Raw genomic sequence first — 17,821 nt, 5'->3', positions numbered from 1 at the left:
ACAACTGCGTCCTATTCTTCTCGGTGGTACTCCGATACCATATCACAAAACAGTAAAGAACTTGGGCGTAACTTTCGATGAACATCTCAGCTTGTCAGAAAGTACTGTCGCCACATTTAGGAAGACTTCCGTTTGCCTTACGTCCTTAAAGAGTTTCAGAACATATTTCGATAGGATGTGAACCGTAAACTTCTGCAACTTATTTTACCGAACCTACATTATTGCGATGAAATGCAGCATGGTACGAATAATGAGGGTTCAGACGTAATATCATGATATGAAGGAATGCTGTGGCGTGGTGATCCACATACGACCCCCAAAAACACGTGGATGATGACGCTCCCGACCTGCTATTAGCACCTGGCGTTACAATAGCGTCTGGTAAGTCTCCTGTAACGCACTATTGCATTATCATCTGAGTCGCCAAAAAACAGCCTATAGGCCTGAAGGATCCAACCTAGTGCGTGAGTGAATGGCCGTTGTGGTTGACTGAATACGATTTTGAAATAATCCACATTTAGTACCAGCACCAGTGGTGGGCCAGGGTGGGCCCGGACGCTCCCAAAATTTTCTTGGCCCACCTAAATAAGACGGACAAATAGGAGAATCAAGGTTCAAAGTCAAACTTTACTTCATATAAATAAAATAACTTCTATCATAATAAAGACATGGCAAACCACTGTTAACCATTTTGTATTTTCCCATATTAAAGCCATAAAATAAAATAAACAAATACATCCAAAGTGGATTTCATTACGACGCTCTTATTTCGTATTTCACAGTTTTTCGCTTTCTTCTCGGCGGTATGAATTCTGTTGTTTTCCAGATGAACATAAAATGAAAAGTCTCAGAATAAGCATGTTTTGAGACATAATTTGCTTTTGTTGTGTGGCATGTCGGGAGTGGGATGCCATTCGTACTGGTATGTTACCTTTCAATATTTTGCTGTTACCGATTTTTTATTACATATTCGTGTAGTACGTAAAGAAATATGAATGTTTTAGTTGGACCACTTTTTTCGCTTTGTGATAGATGGCGCTGTAATAGTCACAAACGTATAAGTACGTGATATCACGTAAAATTCCGCCAGTGCGGATGGTATTTGCTTCGTGATACATTACCCGTGTTAAAACGGGCCGTTTACCAGTTGTGGAAAAGGTCGATATCGTGTTGATGTATGGCTATTGTGATCAAAATGCCCAACGGACGTGTGCTGTGTATGCTGCTCGGTATCCTGGATGACATCATCCAAGTGTCCGGACCGTTCGCCGGATACTTAACGTTATTTATAGAAACAGGAAGTGTTCAGCCACATGTGAAACATCAACCACGACCTGCAACAAATGATGATGCCCAAGTAGGTGTTTTAGCTGCTGTCGCGGCTAATCCGCGCATCAGTAGCAGACAAATTGCGCGAGAATCGGGATCTCAAAAACGTCGGTGTTGAGAATACTACATCAACATCGATTGCACCCGTACCATATTTCTATGCACCAGGAATCGCATGGCGACGATTTTGAACGTCGTGTACAGTCCCGCCACTGGGCACAAGAGAAATTACGGGACGATGACAGATTTTCGGCACGCGTTCTATTTAGCGACGAAGCGTCATTCAACAACAGCGGTAACGTAAGCCGGCATAATATGCACTATTGGGCAACGTAAAATCCACGATGGCTGCGACAAGTGGAACATCAGCGACCTTGGCGGGTTAATGTATGGTGCAGCATTATGGGAGGAAGGATACTTGGCCCCCATTTTATGGATGGAAATCTAAATGGTGCTATATATGGCTGATTTCCTACGTAATGTTCTACCGATGTTACTACAAGATGTTTCACTACATGACAGAATGGCGATGTACTTCCAACATGATGGATGTCTGGCACATAGCTCGCGTGCAGTTGAAGCGGTATTGAATAGCATATTTCATGACAGGTGGATTGGTCGTCAAAGCACCATACCATGGCTCGCACATTCGCCGAATCTGAGCACCCGGTTTTATTTCTGTGGGGAAAGTTGAAGGATATTCGCTATTGTAATCCACCGACAACGCCTGACAACATGCGTCAGCGCATTGTCAATGCATGTGCGAACATTACGGAAAGCGAACTTCTCGCTGTCGAGAGGAATGTCGTTACACGTATTGCCAAATGCGTTGTGGTTGACGGACATCATTTTGAGGATTTATTGCATTAATGTGGTATTTACAGGTAATCAAATGTTCAAATGTGTGTGAAATCTTATGGGACTTAACGTCTAAGGTCATCAGGCCCTAAGCTTACACACTACTTAACCTAAATTATCCTAAGGACAAACACACACACCCATGCCCGAGGGAGGACTCGAACCTCCGCCGGGATCAGCCGCACAGTCCATGACTGCAGCGCCTTAAAGACCGCTCGGCTAATCGTGCGCGGCTACAGGTAATCACGCTGTAACAGCATGCGTTCTCAGAAATGATAAGTTCACAAAGGTACATGTAGCACATTGGAACAACCGAAATAAAATGTTCAAACGTACCTACGTTCTGTATTTTAATTTAAAAAACCTACCTGTTACCAACTGTTCGTCTAAAATTGTGAGCCATATGTTTGTGACTATTACAGCGCCATCTATCACAAAACGAAAAAAGTGGTCCAACTAAAACATTCATATATCTTTACGTACTACACGAATATATAATAAAAAATAGGGGTTCCTATTTAAAAAAACGCAGTTGATATCTGTTTGACCTATGACAGTGCCATCTAGCGGGCCAACCATAGCGCCATCTGGTTTCTCCCTTCAAACTAGACAAGTTTCGTTCTTTGTAGTTTTCCGTCTGATGCTTATTTCGTGAGATATTTGGCCGGGTCACAATCAATGGACCACCCTGTAGTGTACTGGAAAATATAGGTTATGTATATAGATTTGCTTTACGAAACATCCTGGCAGGTTAAAACTGTGTGCTGGACCGAGACTCGAAATCGGGACCTTTGTCTTTCGCGGGCAAGTGCTGTACCAACTGAGTTACCCAAGCAGGACTCACGACCCGTCCTCCCAGCTTTACTTCCGCCAGTACCTCGTCTCCTACCTTCCAGGCAAAGATCCCGAGTTCCAGTCTCGGTCCGGTACACTTTTGTAATCCGCCAGGAAGTTTCATATGCGCACACTCTGCTGCAGAGTGAAAATTTCATTCAGGTGTATTTTTATTTCTAATACAAGAACGGAAATGTTTTTCAATATTTTGCTGTTACTATGGAATGCGTGTGTTGGAAAACATGGTACATGTATATACAAAGATTGAATTTTCCGATACAGGTATGGAAATGTTTTCAGCATTTTACTGTTAGTAATTTTTTATTTTATTGTCTCTTAAGTTACTATTAATATTATTATTGTTATTATTATTACTCTGTCCAGTTACCTTAATGTGACCACCTGTCAAAAGCCTGAATAACCACCTTTTGCAGCGCAAGACGTGCAGGAAGAAAGTCAGTGAGGTTCTGGAAGGGACAACACACAGGGATATGGAACCATGCCGACTCCAGTGCTATCACCAACTCCAAAAGGTTTCTCCGTTGAGGATCCATGGCACAAACAGCCCAGTCGAGGTTGTTGCACAGATTCTCGATTGCGTTTAAATACGGATAGTCCTGTGGACAGAGGAGTACGGTAAACTCACGCTGGTGCTCTTCGAACCACGTACGTACACTGCGAGTTGTGACACGTTGCACTGTCATGCTCGTAGATGCCACCGTGCTGACAAGCACCCCCTTCAGATTTAGTGGTAAGACACCAGTGGATAGCCAATCAAAAACTATACACAGATCAAGCATGAATAAAGGAAGAAGGGGGTATACTGAACTATGAAAAAAGAAGAAAACACGAAACAGTGAACTGTTCAAGATGTGCAACAACGAGCGAGTGTGACTACCTGCGACGTCGAGGTTATATGGTCACGATGTCCAAATCTCCCTCGAACCCAATTTCTTTTTTCACAAAATTATGAACGGTCCATCAGATCATTGACGTGTCTGTTCGCTGTATTCAGATTTGAGTGTATGTCGTGGTGTAACGTCCATTCGCAACACCAAGGTGTAAGGAAGGGGCATATAGATATCTGTACCTCTTGCTTGTTCTACACAAGAACCACATGTTATGACTCTTGCGTTCAGTTTTGGAAGTTTTGACTCTTGAATTGATTTGCTATAACATAGTTCACACTCGATTATTTGTTGTTTTCATTTGTGTGAGAGGTCTATGCGACACCTCACCTGCTCTCACTATTAATCACATGAACTTACGACAGTAATATACAAGGCGTATCAAAAATAATCGTCCGATTAAAAAAAAATCATAGCTATTGTGTTGTTTGAGATGTGTCCGTGAAAAACGTACCGTTGGTAAGTGCAAACTCTCCAGTTTCACATGGTTCCCGCTAGATAACAGCAGTGTGCCCTCACTTCAGTTCGAGTAAAAATGATGCCGGGACATCAGAAATCGTTTTGTGTTGTACATTTTGCGCTTTGCGGGTCAGTAATAACAGTTCAGCGTGGCTTCCGTACTAGATCTGCTGTGGATCCTTCTACGACACAGAGAATTATGCGATGGCATGAACAATTCCAGGAACTGATGACCTTAGCAGCTAAGTCCCATAAGATTTCACACACATTTGAACATTTGAACATGAACAATTCCGAGAAACAGGTTGTTTGAGTAAAGGCAAATCGCCGGCCCGTCCCAAGTATGTGCGAAATGTACCTGACATGTGCGTATGCAATCAAAGCCATCCGTAAAAAGCTCATCCTCAACCCCTAAGCTGATTTCAATCAAATTTGGGAGGCATATTAGTTACAATCTGAAAAGAAATACTGTAGGTCTAAGAACCACCAATCTCCTACTTTTTGTATATAAAAATTTTAATACATACATACACAAATAAGCACTGAATGCAAATACAGTCGACATTTTAAAAGAAGTAGGTGCTAGATTCGCAAACGAAATATTTTTGTACTGTGTTCAACAGCTAAATGTGCAAACTGCGTCTTGAGTTTACTTTATATGAAACTTTTCTGTATATTCGCTGAAGTTTATAAGCATTAAGTACAAGATTCACCACAATTGTTTTTGCACTGTATCAAATGGTTCAAATGGCTCTAAGCACTATGAGACTTAACATCTGAGGTCGTCACTCCCCTAGATTTAGAACTACTTAAACCTAACTAACATAAGGACATCACACACATCCATGCCCGAGGCAGGATTCGAACCTGCGACCGTAGCAGCAGCGCGGTTCCGGACTGAAGCGCCTAGAACCGCTCGCCCACAGCGACCGGCTGCACTGTATCCAATAGTTTTATGTTCAAACAGTACTTTAAGTAACGAATTACTTTCCTTGTAGTAAACTGTTATATTTTCATCATCGAACCACAGGATAAATTAATCACTTGTATAGAGATGGCAATACATGCAGCTTATGAAACAGCCTTTTAGAATCACACTAATGCAGTAACCCATAATGGGCTGGTTAGTTTTCAAACCTTGAAAATATTCTTGTTGTAAGTTATTTTAGTCTTGCATATAAATATAGGATATTGTTATTTGTAATGGTAGACACAAGCGCTATTAAATTTCACGCAATACCCTGCTACTGTTCACAAAATAGTCTTCTTCTGGATGGTTGTGAAACAGAAATTTTCTTTTTCTGTCTTCTCGTATTTTTTTAACCTTTTCTGTAACTAAAAAGGCTAGTGCCATGTTAGTATGGCAACTGGGGAGAGTATAACAATGTGGAGAGAGAAGGGAGGACAACGAGATGGCCAGAAAGCAACGGAAAGGAGATAGGCACCGACAGGAGGAGGAGGAGATGAAGGGGGAAGGAGCACAGGTGGACAGTGAGAGGAGGAGCAGACTGGCAGAGAGAGGGGGAGGAGGAGATTGATATAGAGAGGGGCAGGTGGAGATGGTCAGAGAGTGGGGTGGAGGAGGTGGACACAGAGATGGCGTGGGGGAAATGAAGAGAGACAGAGAGGGTGGGGGTGGAGGTGATGGGCATGGACAGAGGAGTTGGATAGACAGAGAGGGAGGAAAGATGGATAAAGAGGAAGAGAATGAGTAGAAAGAGGTTGGAGGATGAGGTGGATAGAGAGAGGGGGGAAGGAGGTGATGTACAAAGAGAGGCAGCAGGAGGAGATGCACAGAGGGGCTGGAGAGAGAAGGAGGAGGTGCACAGAGAGAGGAGGAGAAGGATATGGACTAATAGAAGATTGGAATAAATAAATGCCTGGGCAATGCTGGGTTTCTCATCTAGTAGGAAATAAAAGAAAAAGGCTATAATTAAGTGTTGATGACACAGTTCTTTCCAAAAATTACGTTCTTATTACAATTTTACTTCACACTTCCTTGTTTTGAGGGCAGCAGACTCATTGATAACGTCATTGACGTCAAATTTACCAGATGTATTGCATTTTTTCGTCAAGACAGCTGGATTTAACAGTCTACTTCAACTATACTCTATCTTAAACAATTTTTTGCTGTCTTTAACTTGCTCACACTGCTCTGAAATTGTCATAAATATCCTCAAAGCTATTTCGATGTTGGGATAAGTACCTTGTAACCCATACTTCGAGAAGAAAACAATCAAAATATCCAAATGGCAATCTGTGGCAGTGCTCATCATCAGCTCTTTCTACTGGAATTTGAAAGCAGCTATTTCATTAACTAGCTCTGCTGTGTAGATATTCTGTTATATTCGGCACCAAAATCCGCTGCATATTTCTCAAAATAACATACACATCTCCCATTTAACGCTTTCCTGACAGGAAATTAAAGTTAGATGGTATGGTGTGTTACATATGAGACCTGTTTCCCGTTTCAGTTACTATTTATCAAATAGCATCCCACTTAGTAAATGAATCGACTTCATTTGCTTCCGGTACTATGGACGTGGAAGAATTATGGGCAAATTTTAAACACATTGTAAATAAAGCATTGGACAAGTATGTGCCGAAAAAGTGGGTTACGGACGGAAAAGACCCACCGTGGTTTAACAGCGCAATTCGGAGAATGCTCAGGAAGCAAAGGCAGCTGCACTCGCGGTACAAGAAAGATCGGGAGAATGAGGACAGGCAAAAGTTAGTAGAGATCCGTGCTGATGTAAAAAGAGCGATGCGCGAAGCATATAACCACTACCACCGTCATACCTTAGCAAAAGATCTTGCTCAAAACCCAGGGAAATTCTGGTCTTACGTAAAATCGATAAGCGGGTCGAAGGCTTCCATCCAGTCACTCACTGATCAGTCTGGCCTGGCAACGGAAGACAGCAAAACGAAAGCTGAAATTTTAAATTTAGCATTTGAGAAATCTTTCACGCAGGAGGATCGTACAAACATACCGCCGTTGGAGTCTCGTACAGATTCCCGTACGGAGGACTGTGATAGACATCCCTGGGGTTGTGAAGCAGCTGAATGGGTTGAAAATAAATAAATCGCCAGGTCCTGATGCGATTCCAATTCGGTTTTACAGAGAGTACTCTAGTGCACTGGCTTCCTACTTAGCTTGCATTTATCGCGAAACTCTTGCCCAACGTAAAGTCCCGAGTGACTGGAAAAATGCGCAGGTGACGCCTGTACATAAGAAGGGTAGAAGAACGGATCCTCAAAATTACAGACCAATATCCTTAACATCGGTTTGTTGTAGGATTCTCGAACATATTCTCAGTTCGAATATAATGAATTTCCTTGAGACAGAGAAGTTGCTGTCCATGCATCAGCACGGCCTTAGAAAGCATCGCTCCTACGAAACGCAACTTGCCCTTTTTTCACATGATCTCTTGCGAACCATGGATGAAGGATATCAGACGGATGCCACATTCCTTGACTTCCGGAAAGCGTTTGACTCGGTGCTCCACTGCAGACTCCTAACTAAGGTACGAGCATATGGGATTGGTTGCCAAATATGTTAGTGGCTCGAAGACTACTTAAGTAATAGAACCCAGTACGTTGTCCTCGATGGTGAGTGTTCATCGGAGGTGAGGGTATCATCTGGAGTGCCTCAGGGAAGTGTGGTATATCCGCTGTTGTTTTCTATCTACATAAATGATCTTTTGGAAAGGGTGGATAGCAATGTGCGGCTGTTTGCTGATGATGCTGTGGTGTACGGGAAAGTGTCGTCGTTGAGTGACTGTAGGAGGATACAAGATGACTTGGACAGGATTTGTGATTGGTGTAAAGAATGGCAGCTAACTCTAAATATAGATAAATGTAAATTAATGCAGATGAATAGGAAAAAGAATCCCGTAATGTTTGAATACTCCATTAGTAGTGTAGCGCTTGACACAGTTACGTCGATTAAATATTTAGTCGTAACATTGCAGAGCGATATGAAGTGGGGCAAGCATGTAATGGCAGTTGTGGGGAAGGCTGATAGTCGTCTTCGGTTCATTGGTAGAATTTTGGGAAGATGTGGTTCATCTGTAAAGGAGACCGCTTATAAAACACTAATACGACCTATTCTTGAGTACTGCTCGAGCGTTTGGGATCCCTGTCAGGTCGGATTGAGGGAGGACATAGAAGCAATTCAGAGGCGGGCTGCTAGATTTGTTACTGCTGGGTTTGATCATCACGCGAGTGTTACAGAAATGCTTCAGGAACTCGGGTGGGAGTCTCTAGAGGAAAGGAGGCGTTCTTTTCGTGAATCGCTACTGAGGAAATTTAGAGAACCAGCATTTGAGGCTGACTGCAGTACTGTTTTACTGCCGCCAACTTACATTTTGAGGAAAGACCGCAAAAATAAGATAAGAGAGATTAGGGCTCGTACAGAGGCTTATAGGCAGTCATTTTTCCCTCGTTCTGTTTGGGAGTGGAGCAGGGAGAGAAGATGATAGTTGTGGTACGAGGTACCCTCCGCCACGCACCGTATGGTGGATTGCGGAGTATGTATGTAGATGTAGATGTAGAAATATTCTGAAGCAGTCTAACTTATGCAGTTTCGGTCCAGTCCTCAGTCGGCAGAAATCGACAAAAATAGGAAGGCTTTCGTTGAACAGCATATTATTTGCTTCAAAACGCGGTGGCCAACCTAGCAACCTTTGAGAGTTAACAATACCGTAGCGAAATAGTAGCAAAAACTCCATTGCTGAACATGAGCTAGCTGCGTACAAGGTGCGCTGAATATTAGGCTAGGTGGTTAGCGCTCTGTGCTGCTGTTGCCTGACGCGTGACGTCACTAAGGAACAGCATCAGCCCTGGCAATCACGCTATAACATCTGGACCGCGCATTTATGAGACTTATTTATAGTGTGTTTTAGTTTCTCTGAAATAATGAAATATGCATTGCTACAACGCTATTGCTAGAATGTTACTGCTACATTCTGTAATCTGACCAGCTTTCAAACATGCAGTGCTGATTTTCTAAAATTTCAAGCATCTGGCAGATTGAAACATGCAAAAAACAAAATTGTACTCTGTTTTTGGTTTTGGTTTTTTTTTTTTCAATTTTCTTTCAAAGTAAATGGTCGCAATGAGCATGTAATTTTCTAAGTTGGCTCTGGAAAAAAGTTTTAACGAGTAAACAAGATGAATACACGGTCGTCCATTGATCGTGACCAGGACAAATATCTCACGAAATAAGCTTCAAACGAAAAAACTACAAAGAACGAAACTTGTCTAGCTTGAAGGGGGAAATCACATCGCGCTATGGTTGGCCCGCTAGATGGCGCTGTCATAGGTCAAACGGATATCAACTGCGTTTTTTTTTAAATAGGAACCCCCATTTTTATTACATATTCGTGTAGTAGGTAAAGAAATATGAACGTTTTAGTTGGACCACTTTTTTCTCTTTTTGATAGATCAATGGACCACCCTGTATAACGCTCACCCATCGAACGTGCTTTGACCTGATTTGGTTTGATTGGGTGAAAATATTTTGCCCAGTATTCCATTAGTTTCACGACAGACAAGTGAACTTTTATTAAGGCCCCTACAGACGCATCAATTTATCGGCCGACCGACCGACGACTTCCGTAGCAGCCTACACACGTCCCGATCGACTTACTCAGCATTTACAGTGCAGTGCTGTTGTAGTGACTTGTGTATCTGAAGTTCATTGAATTTATGTTGTACGAGATCCCGTTTGGCTTCGCTCAGAAACAAACACGGGGGTTTGGCTTGGCTGTTTCAGAGGCAACAATGCCAGAAAAAGCAGTGAGCTAACTATGGGTAAAGAAGTGTCTAGTACAAGGAATGAAATTCGCCTACTTTCTGTTACTTTAGCAGCTGGAAGCCGACGATTTTCGTCATTATCGAAGAATGGATGATCCATGCATTTCAGAGCTGCTTAACATCAACAACCCGCTCTTAACGAAAAAGAATACAGTCATGAGTGAGGCTGTTAGCTACATTACGATTTCTAGCCACTCTGAGATGTTAAGAGGACGTTAAACTCAGTGTAGTTCTGTCTTCACAATTATTAGCTAAAATGATTCCTGAAACCGACAACGTCATTTGTAGTTGACGGAGGAAACACATAATAATAAAGCAAAATAAAGAAAACAAACGACGTTCATGTAAACGTTATTAATTTATTTATGTATGTAGCAAAAAAAAAAAGGTTCAAATGGCTCTAAGAAGTATGGGACTTAACACTGAGGTCATCAGCCCCCTAGACTTAGAACTACTTAAACCTAAAGACATCCTACACATCCATGCCCGAGGCAGGATTCGAACCTGCGACCGTAGCAGCAGCGCGGTTACGGACTGAAGCGCCTAGAAACGCTCGGCCACAGTGGCCGGCTGTAGCATAAAAGATGACCTGTAAGTTTAAGAAACTCATTTCTGATTCGAAGAAGGACTGCACATTGTGGTGGCGCACATCATCCAATTAATACAACAGGTGCATAAAAAATGAAGCACTTAGCAACTGTTAGAACTGTAAAGAAATAGCGCACACTTTGCTCTTCATACCAGGGCACTTGAATATAGGAGGGACTTTTTTAATACTTATAACGATAACGCAAGTATATTTTATGAATTAACGTTCACCGTATGTCAATATTTCGGTTTTTAGATTTCATTTCCGGTGAGTATCAGAAATAAAACCTAAAAACAAAAATACAGTGGGTCAACGGACTTTTCTTCTCTCTAAGCGCCACTCGAAACTATGAGTTCTTAAAAACTTGAAAAATTGCTTCATTTCTCGCATCTATACTGCTATACACCTCGTACGACGTGTACCACAAGCATCCGCATCCTTAAAATTTCTCCACAAATTAAAATTTCGTCCGCCTGGCACCTTGTCATGCATATTGGAACAGCATTTAATCCTGCACGCAGTGACAAAAGGACGAACTTTCGTCAGGCAATTGACACAGCACGGTACAAATTGTTAGGAGCCGCGGAGGGGGAGGGGAAGCGGCTGTCTGATGGCCCTACCCGCCCGACATCCCGACAAGGAAAGTCCGTCGGTCGGTCAAAACGTTAGCACAGACGCACAATTTGACAGCCAGTCGGTTGGTGCGTGTATAGGCCCTTGGTTTCTTCATAATCCAGACGTTGATGACAAGTGACGTCGAAGATCTTTACTATGTGCCCATAATTCCGTGCACATGTTATTAGATAAGCATTTCTTCCCTGTAACGCCGCTACGGAATTCTGGTTTTATCTAAATCATTACAGAAAACTTCAACTGTGTTCATCTTTGGCTACCTAGTATAAAAGGGAACGCAAATCAGCTAAGTGACAAAATCCGTTAAATTCCCACGTTTGCTTACTTACGCATGTAAGCCGCCGCACGGCATTTCCTTTGTCTTCGAGTAAAATCACGCACATCAAAAAAATTCATTTAGACAACTTACGTACAGAAACTTGACGTAAAATTTAAACAAGCTTTCATTCCGTTTTTTATAAAATGTCGTGCTGGCTTCTTGTTATATTGTGTAGTATTAAGTCGTCAAATTAACGCTACGGTACTACTGAATTCGGTTAGTAACCATTCGCTTAGTAGCTACCATCTGGTGAGCAAGATGTATGCGACAAGCGAAATACCCTCAGACTTCAAGAAGAATATGATAATTCCAATCCCAAAGAAAGCAGGTGTTGACAGATATGAAAATTACCGTACTATCAGTTTAATAAGTCACAGCTGCAAAATACTAACGCGAATTCTTTACAGACGAATAGAAAAACTGATAGAAGCCGACCTCGGGGAAGATCAGTTTGGATTCCATAGAAATATTGGAACACGTGAGGCAATACTGACCCTACAACTTATCTTAGAAGAAAGAATAAGGAAAGGCAAACCTACTTTTCTAGCATTTGTTGACATTCTGAAGGTGGCAGGGGTAAAATACAGAGAGCAGAAGGCTATTTACAATTTGTACAGAAAGCAGATGACAGTTATAAGAGTCGAGGGGTATTAAAGAGAAGCAGTGGTTGGGAAGGGAGTAACATGTTATTCAATCTGTATATTGAACAAGCAGTAAAGGAAACAAAAGAAAGGTTCGGAGTAGGTATCAAAATCCATGGAGAAGAAATAAAAACTTTGAGGTTCGCCGATGACGTAATTCTGTCACAGACAGCAAAGGACTTGGAAGAGCAGTTGAACTGAATGGACAGTGTCTTGAAAGGAGGGTATAAGATGAACATCAACAAAAGCAAAACGAGGATAATGGAATGTAGTCGAATTGAGTCGTGTGATGCTGAGGGAATTAGATTAGGAAATGAGACACTTAAAGTAGTAAAGGATTTTTGCTATTTGGAGAGCAAAATAACTGATGATGTTAGAGAGGATATAAAATGTAGATTGGCAATGGCAAGGAAAGCGTTTCTGAAGAAGAAAAATTTGTTAACATCGAGTATAGATTTAAATGTCAGGAAGTCGTTTCTGAAAGTATTTGTATGGAGTGTAGCCATGTATGGAAGTCAAACGTGGACGATAAATAGTTTAGACAAGAAGAGAATAGAAGCTTTCGAAATGTGGTGCTACAGAAGAGTGCTGAAGATTAGGTGGGTAGATCACATAACTAATGAGGAGGTATTGTATAGAATTGGGGAGAAGAGGAACTTGTGGCACAACTTGACTAAAAGAAGGGATCGGTTGGTAGGACAAGTTCTGAGATGTCGAGGGATCACCAGTTTAGTATTGGAGAGCAGCGTGGAGGGTAAAAATCGAAGAGGGAGACCAAGAGATGAATACACTAAACAGATTCAGAAGGATGTAGGCTCCAGTAGGTACTGGGAGATGAAGAAGCTTGCACAGGATAGAGTAGCATGGAGAGCTGCATCAAACCAGTCTCAGGACTGAAGACCACAACAACAACAACCATAACCCGGAAAAACGCTTAGGAGAAACAATAAAACTTGTACCAAGTTTTTCGTTGTCATAATAGTTATCTCTTTTTGGCTATAAATTACTTAAATTGCAAAAGACCACTGATAATCAATTGTGCATATCAAACTCATAACTTAAATGACAATCAACGTGCTTAGTAGAAAGTTATTTGTTTACTATTCTGTAAAATACTGCACCCAGCATAAGTTACATGTTCACTGTTCTGCAAAATACTGATCGCAAACTTTTACTTGACCCCTGAGCAGAGAATGCTGGGAGCGGCAGCCTTCATTCTGTTCTTAAGGCACTGGCTGTTGGAACAAGCTCCGCCTCTTCGTACCACGTCAGCCATCTTACAGCTACAGCTTATAAAGGAAACGAATGTCTGATGGGTTAACTCTTTGGAGCACGGTGGTATACATAGTATACCACCTTTTGAAAATTTTCTTGGCTCTTTGCACAGTGGTTTAACTGCACGACCACCACTCTAATATGCTCACCTAGTTCTCTACTTATCAGACAGATGGCACTCACTGCCTATAAGGAATCAGTTCCCGCCAAGAATTGCATAGATTACAACTGTGAAAGCTGCGTGCTGAGTTGTGCATGGTTTTTGCGTGTGAATAGTGGTTTATAACGAATTTCTTGTTGCGCCTGTGTTTTTTCCATATCTTGGACGTCACAGCTACGGTATGAACCCATGTATACATTCATATGCACAATCTTCCGTTATTTATATACAATTTATTTTGGTGGTATATTATTTGTACCACCGTGCATGTAGCAGTATTCTATTGCATTTCGTTTCCTAGTATAAAATTCGAAATCCTCCGCTACAAAGTTTAGTTTTTAATTGTGTTGTGACTTATTTTAGCTCTTTCTCCATTTTGTTTTGCTTACGTATTCTTTACTTGGATTCAGGCTGTTGTTTGAAAATGAAAATGTCAAGAAGAGGCTTACGAGATGAAGAAATCGAACGATTATTGTGTGAAATTCCATCAGACGAGGATTCCACTGTTGACACCACAGATGACGAATCTGATTATGAAGCAAGCATTGTTGCGGAGGCTATTGTGTCGTCTGAAGGCGAAGTTTCAGAGAGCGAGGAAGAAAGTGAGTCCACTCCGCCAAAACGCGCTGCTGACACAGCGCCAACTTGGGGACAACAATTCAATGCTACCTCAGGAATGCAGTTCGACAGTGAATCAGGACCAAGTGCTTTTATTAGGGACATTGATGATCCAGAACCTATCGATATATTCGAAAAAATATTTCCAAAAGAGCTAGTTCAGCTAATCGTTTTCCAAACAAATTTATATGCGACGCAATCTGGCAAGTCTTTCACTCCAACAACTGACAATGAAATACGAACTTTCCTGGGAATCAACATTTTGATGGGTATAAAGCGTATGCCAGCATACAGAGACTACTGGTCTAGTGCCCCAGAACTTCATGATCGTTATATTGCATCTCTGATGGCAGTAAATCGGTTTGGATGGTTACTGAGGAACATTCATCTGAATGATAACACATTGCATCCAGAAAAAGGACACCCAGGTTATGACAAACTGTACAAGCTGCGACCAGTGATCAAGATACTATCTGAATCTTTTTCCAAGTGTTACCAACCCAGCAAACACCTAGCAATTGATGAGTCAATGATCAAATTCAAAGGCCGCAACAGTATGAAACAATACATGAGAGATAAACCCATAAAGCGTGGTTACAAAGTGTGGATGCTGTGTGACAAGACCTCTTACAACTTGAAATTTGATATTTACACCGGAAAAGTAGGTGACACAGTGCAAACAGGCCTTGGGGAGCATGTAGTGCTGAGTTTGTCCTCTGAACTCGTAAATAAAGGCCATTATCTTTATTTCGACAACTATTTCAATAGCTATAACTTGTTGGCTGGTTTACAGCAGAGAAACATATATGCCTGTGGGACAGTTCAACCAACAAGGAAACATTTACCCAAATTAAAAACAGACAAAGAATTAAGCAGAGGTGAATTTGACTGGAGGGTCAGCAACTGTGGCATCCTCTACTTGAAGTGGAAAGATAAGAGAGCTGTTCATCTCCTTTCAAATTTTCACAGTCCTGAAGTTACTACAGTGACTCGCCGTGAAAGAGATGGTTCACGCATAGAGCTACCTTGTCCTCAAGCAGTGATGGATTACAATGCACACATGAACAATGTCGACAAGTTCGACCAACTGAAAAAATCATATGAAATAAGCCGGAGAAGTAAAAAGTGGTGGCACCGAATATTCTTTCACCTGCTTGATGTCAGTATCGTCAACAGCTATATAATTTGGAAGGAACTAGGCGATAGAGAAAAAATGACTGCCAAAGTCTTCAGGATGAGTATCCTGCAAAGCTTAGTAACCCAGAAAACACCATTGAGGCCATCTAGACTTCATGAGAGTCAAGTCCACGTAAAGAAAAACAAGCCATATGTTTCCTCACGCCAGCGTCTCGACAATTCATCCCACCAGCCAGAGCGTACTACCGCCAGACGTTGTGCGAAATGCAGTACAAAAAAGAAGCAAGTGCGCACTTTCTGGATGTGCGCTGAATGCAAAGTGCCTTTGTGCCTTAGCAAAACAAAAAGGTGCTTTCAAGATTTTCACAAAAAGGAATAAGAAACATATTTTATTTGTAAGGTTTGTAATTTGATTTTGTATTGTAAATGACCAATTGCCAGAAATAAAATTATTTTACATTAATTATACTAATTATTACTGCTTAGAGTAGAATTTAAAGGTGAGTTACAAGCACAAACCAAGATATCTCAAAAACTTTAGGTACGGCCCTAAGTGGCATGGTGGTATATTATATATACCACCATCTAAAACCAAAATCAATACAATAAAAAATTTTAATTCATGTTTTCCTTTATTAGCAACCCCACCAGACATAGAAAATGCATGTTTTATTAAAAAATTAATTAAACATAAAATCTGTGCATCAAAGAGTTAATGCGTCGCAGAAAGGACGCGAAATTAAATATCACATTAATAGTCCATTAAATTTCGGCCATGCAGCCGCGCAAATAAAAGTTCCTCAACTGATATTTCGGCCGCGTATCGTCCGGCCATTCTCAGAGTGAGTCACAAGACTGACGACAAGTTTTTTTTTTCTTTTTTGTTGATTTCACACCTGATACAGGTAGGCCAGCAGCGGCATATTACGCCGCTCTTTGGCCACAGATAAAACTAATGATACAAAAGAAGACAATCGCAGAACAGACAGGGTGGATATACAAACGTAGACATACAAAATTAAAACACACGGAGCCGTTCACGGGTGCAGAGTCCAAAATAAAAATGTGCTGACACATGGACACACACACAGGTGACAGATGGTACACGCGAATGTTGGAGCACAAATGAATAAACACTGGAACACTTGAGCAGGAACACGATGGCACACACAAACACTAGGCGATGATCTCCGGCGCGCGAAAGTTCACTATACGTGTGCGAGTCCGGGGACCTGCCAAAGGGGGAAAAGGGGGGGAGGAGGGAGAGTGGAGTGTGTAGATGCCAGTGGCAGAGGAGATGGGAGGGGGAGGAAAGAAGGTAGGAGGGTAGGGGGAGCCGGGGGGAGGAGGGAGGGAGGAAGGGAGAGAGGGTGCCCTCGGGAAAAAACACAGGGTGCGGTAGAAGAGGATTAAAGTTGGTAGAAGGGGTAGATGGAGGGGATGAGGGCATCATCAGGGAGGGGGAGTTGGTGGAAGTCACCTTGGGTGAGGGTATGGAGAGTGGAGAGATGGAGAGCAGGTGGGATGTGGGAATACAGGTGCAGCAGCGGATGGGGGTGGGAGAGGATGGGAGAGACAAGCAAGTGAGGGGGATCAAGTTTGCGGGAGGTGTAGAGGATCCGTATCCATTCAAGGAAAAGAAGGAGGTGTGGGAATGGAATAAGGTCATAGAGGATCCACGTGGGGGAGGGAGACGGATGTGATAGGCGAAGGCGAGGTGGAGCGCATGGCATTCTAGGATTTGAAGGGATTTGTAAAGTGTAGGAGGGGCAGAGATCCAGGCGGGATGAGTATAGCAGAGGATAGGGCGGATAAGGGATTTATAGGTGCGGAGGATGATGGAGGGGTCCAGACCCCATGTGCGGCCAGAAAGGAGCTTGAAGAGACAGAGTCAGGAGCGTGTCTTGGCTTGGATTGTCCGGAGATGCGGGGTCCAGGAGAGGCGAAGGTAAAGGGTGACGCCATAGTGCTTAAGGGTGGGGGTGAGGGCGATAGGATGGCCATAAATGGTGAGATAGAAGTCGAGGAGATGGAAGGAAGGGGTGGTTTTGCCTACAATGATCGACTGGGTCTTGGAAGGATTGATCTGGAGCAACCACTGGTTACACCAAGCGGTGAACCGGTCAAGATTGGATTGGAGAAGGTGTTGGGTGTGTTGCAGGGTGGGAGCGAGGGCAAGGAAGGTGGTGTCATCGGCGTACTGGAGAAGATGGATGGGGGTGAAGGCAGTGGCATGTCCGCCAT

The 17,821-nt window shown here is 42.4% G+C and overlaps 1 protein-coding gene across 1 annotated transcript; it reads left to right on the top strand.

Moving 5' to 3' along the window:
• The first annotated feature begins 14,252 nt into the window (after positions 1 to 14,252).
• LOC124788860 (piggyBac transposable element-derived protein 4-like) lies at positions 14,253 to 15,322 on the top strand. The gene is made up of 2 exons (XM_047256143.1): positions 14,253 to 15,147; positions 15,234 to 15,322. The coding sequence occupies exons 1-2, from the start codon at positions 14,253 to 14,255 to the stop codon at positions 15,320 to 15,322; spliced, it is 984 nt and encodes a 327-aa protein (XP_047112099.1).
• Positions 15,323 to 17,821: the final 2,499 nt, after the last annotated feature.

This window comes from Schistocerca piceifrons, chromosome 3, assembly GCF_021461385.2.
Source record: "Schistocerca piceifrons isolate TAMUIC-IGC-003096 chromosome 3, iqSchPice1.1, whole genome shotgun sequence".
NCBI lineage: Eukaryota > Metazoa > Arthropoda > Insecta > Orthoptera > Acrididae > Schistocerca > Schistocerca piceifrons.
Note: the sequence above shows the minus strand (reverse complement) of the source record. Positions and strands in the feature narration are given on the sequence as shown.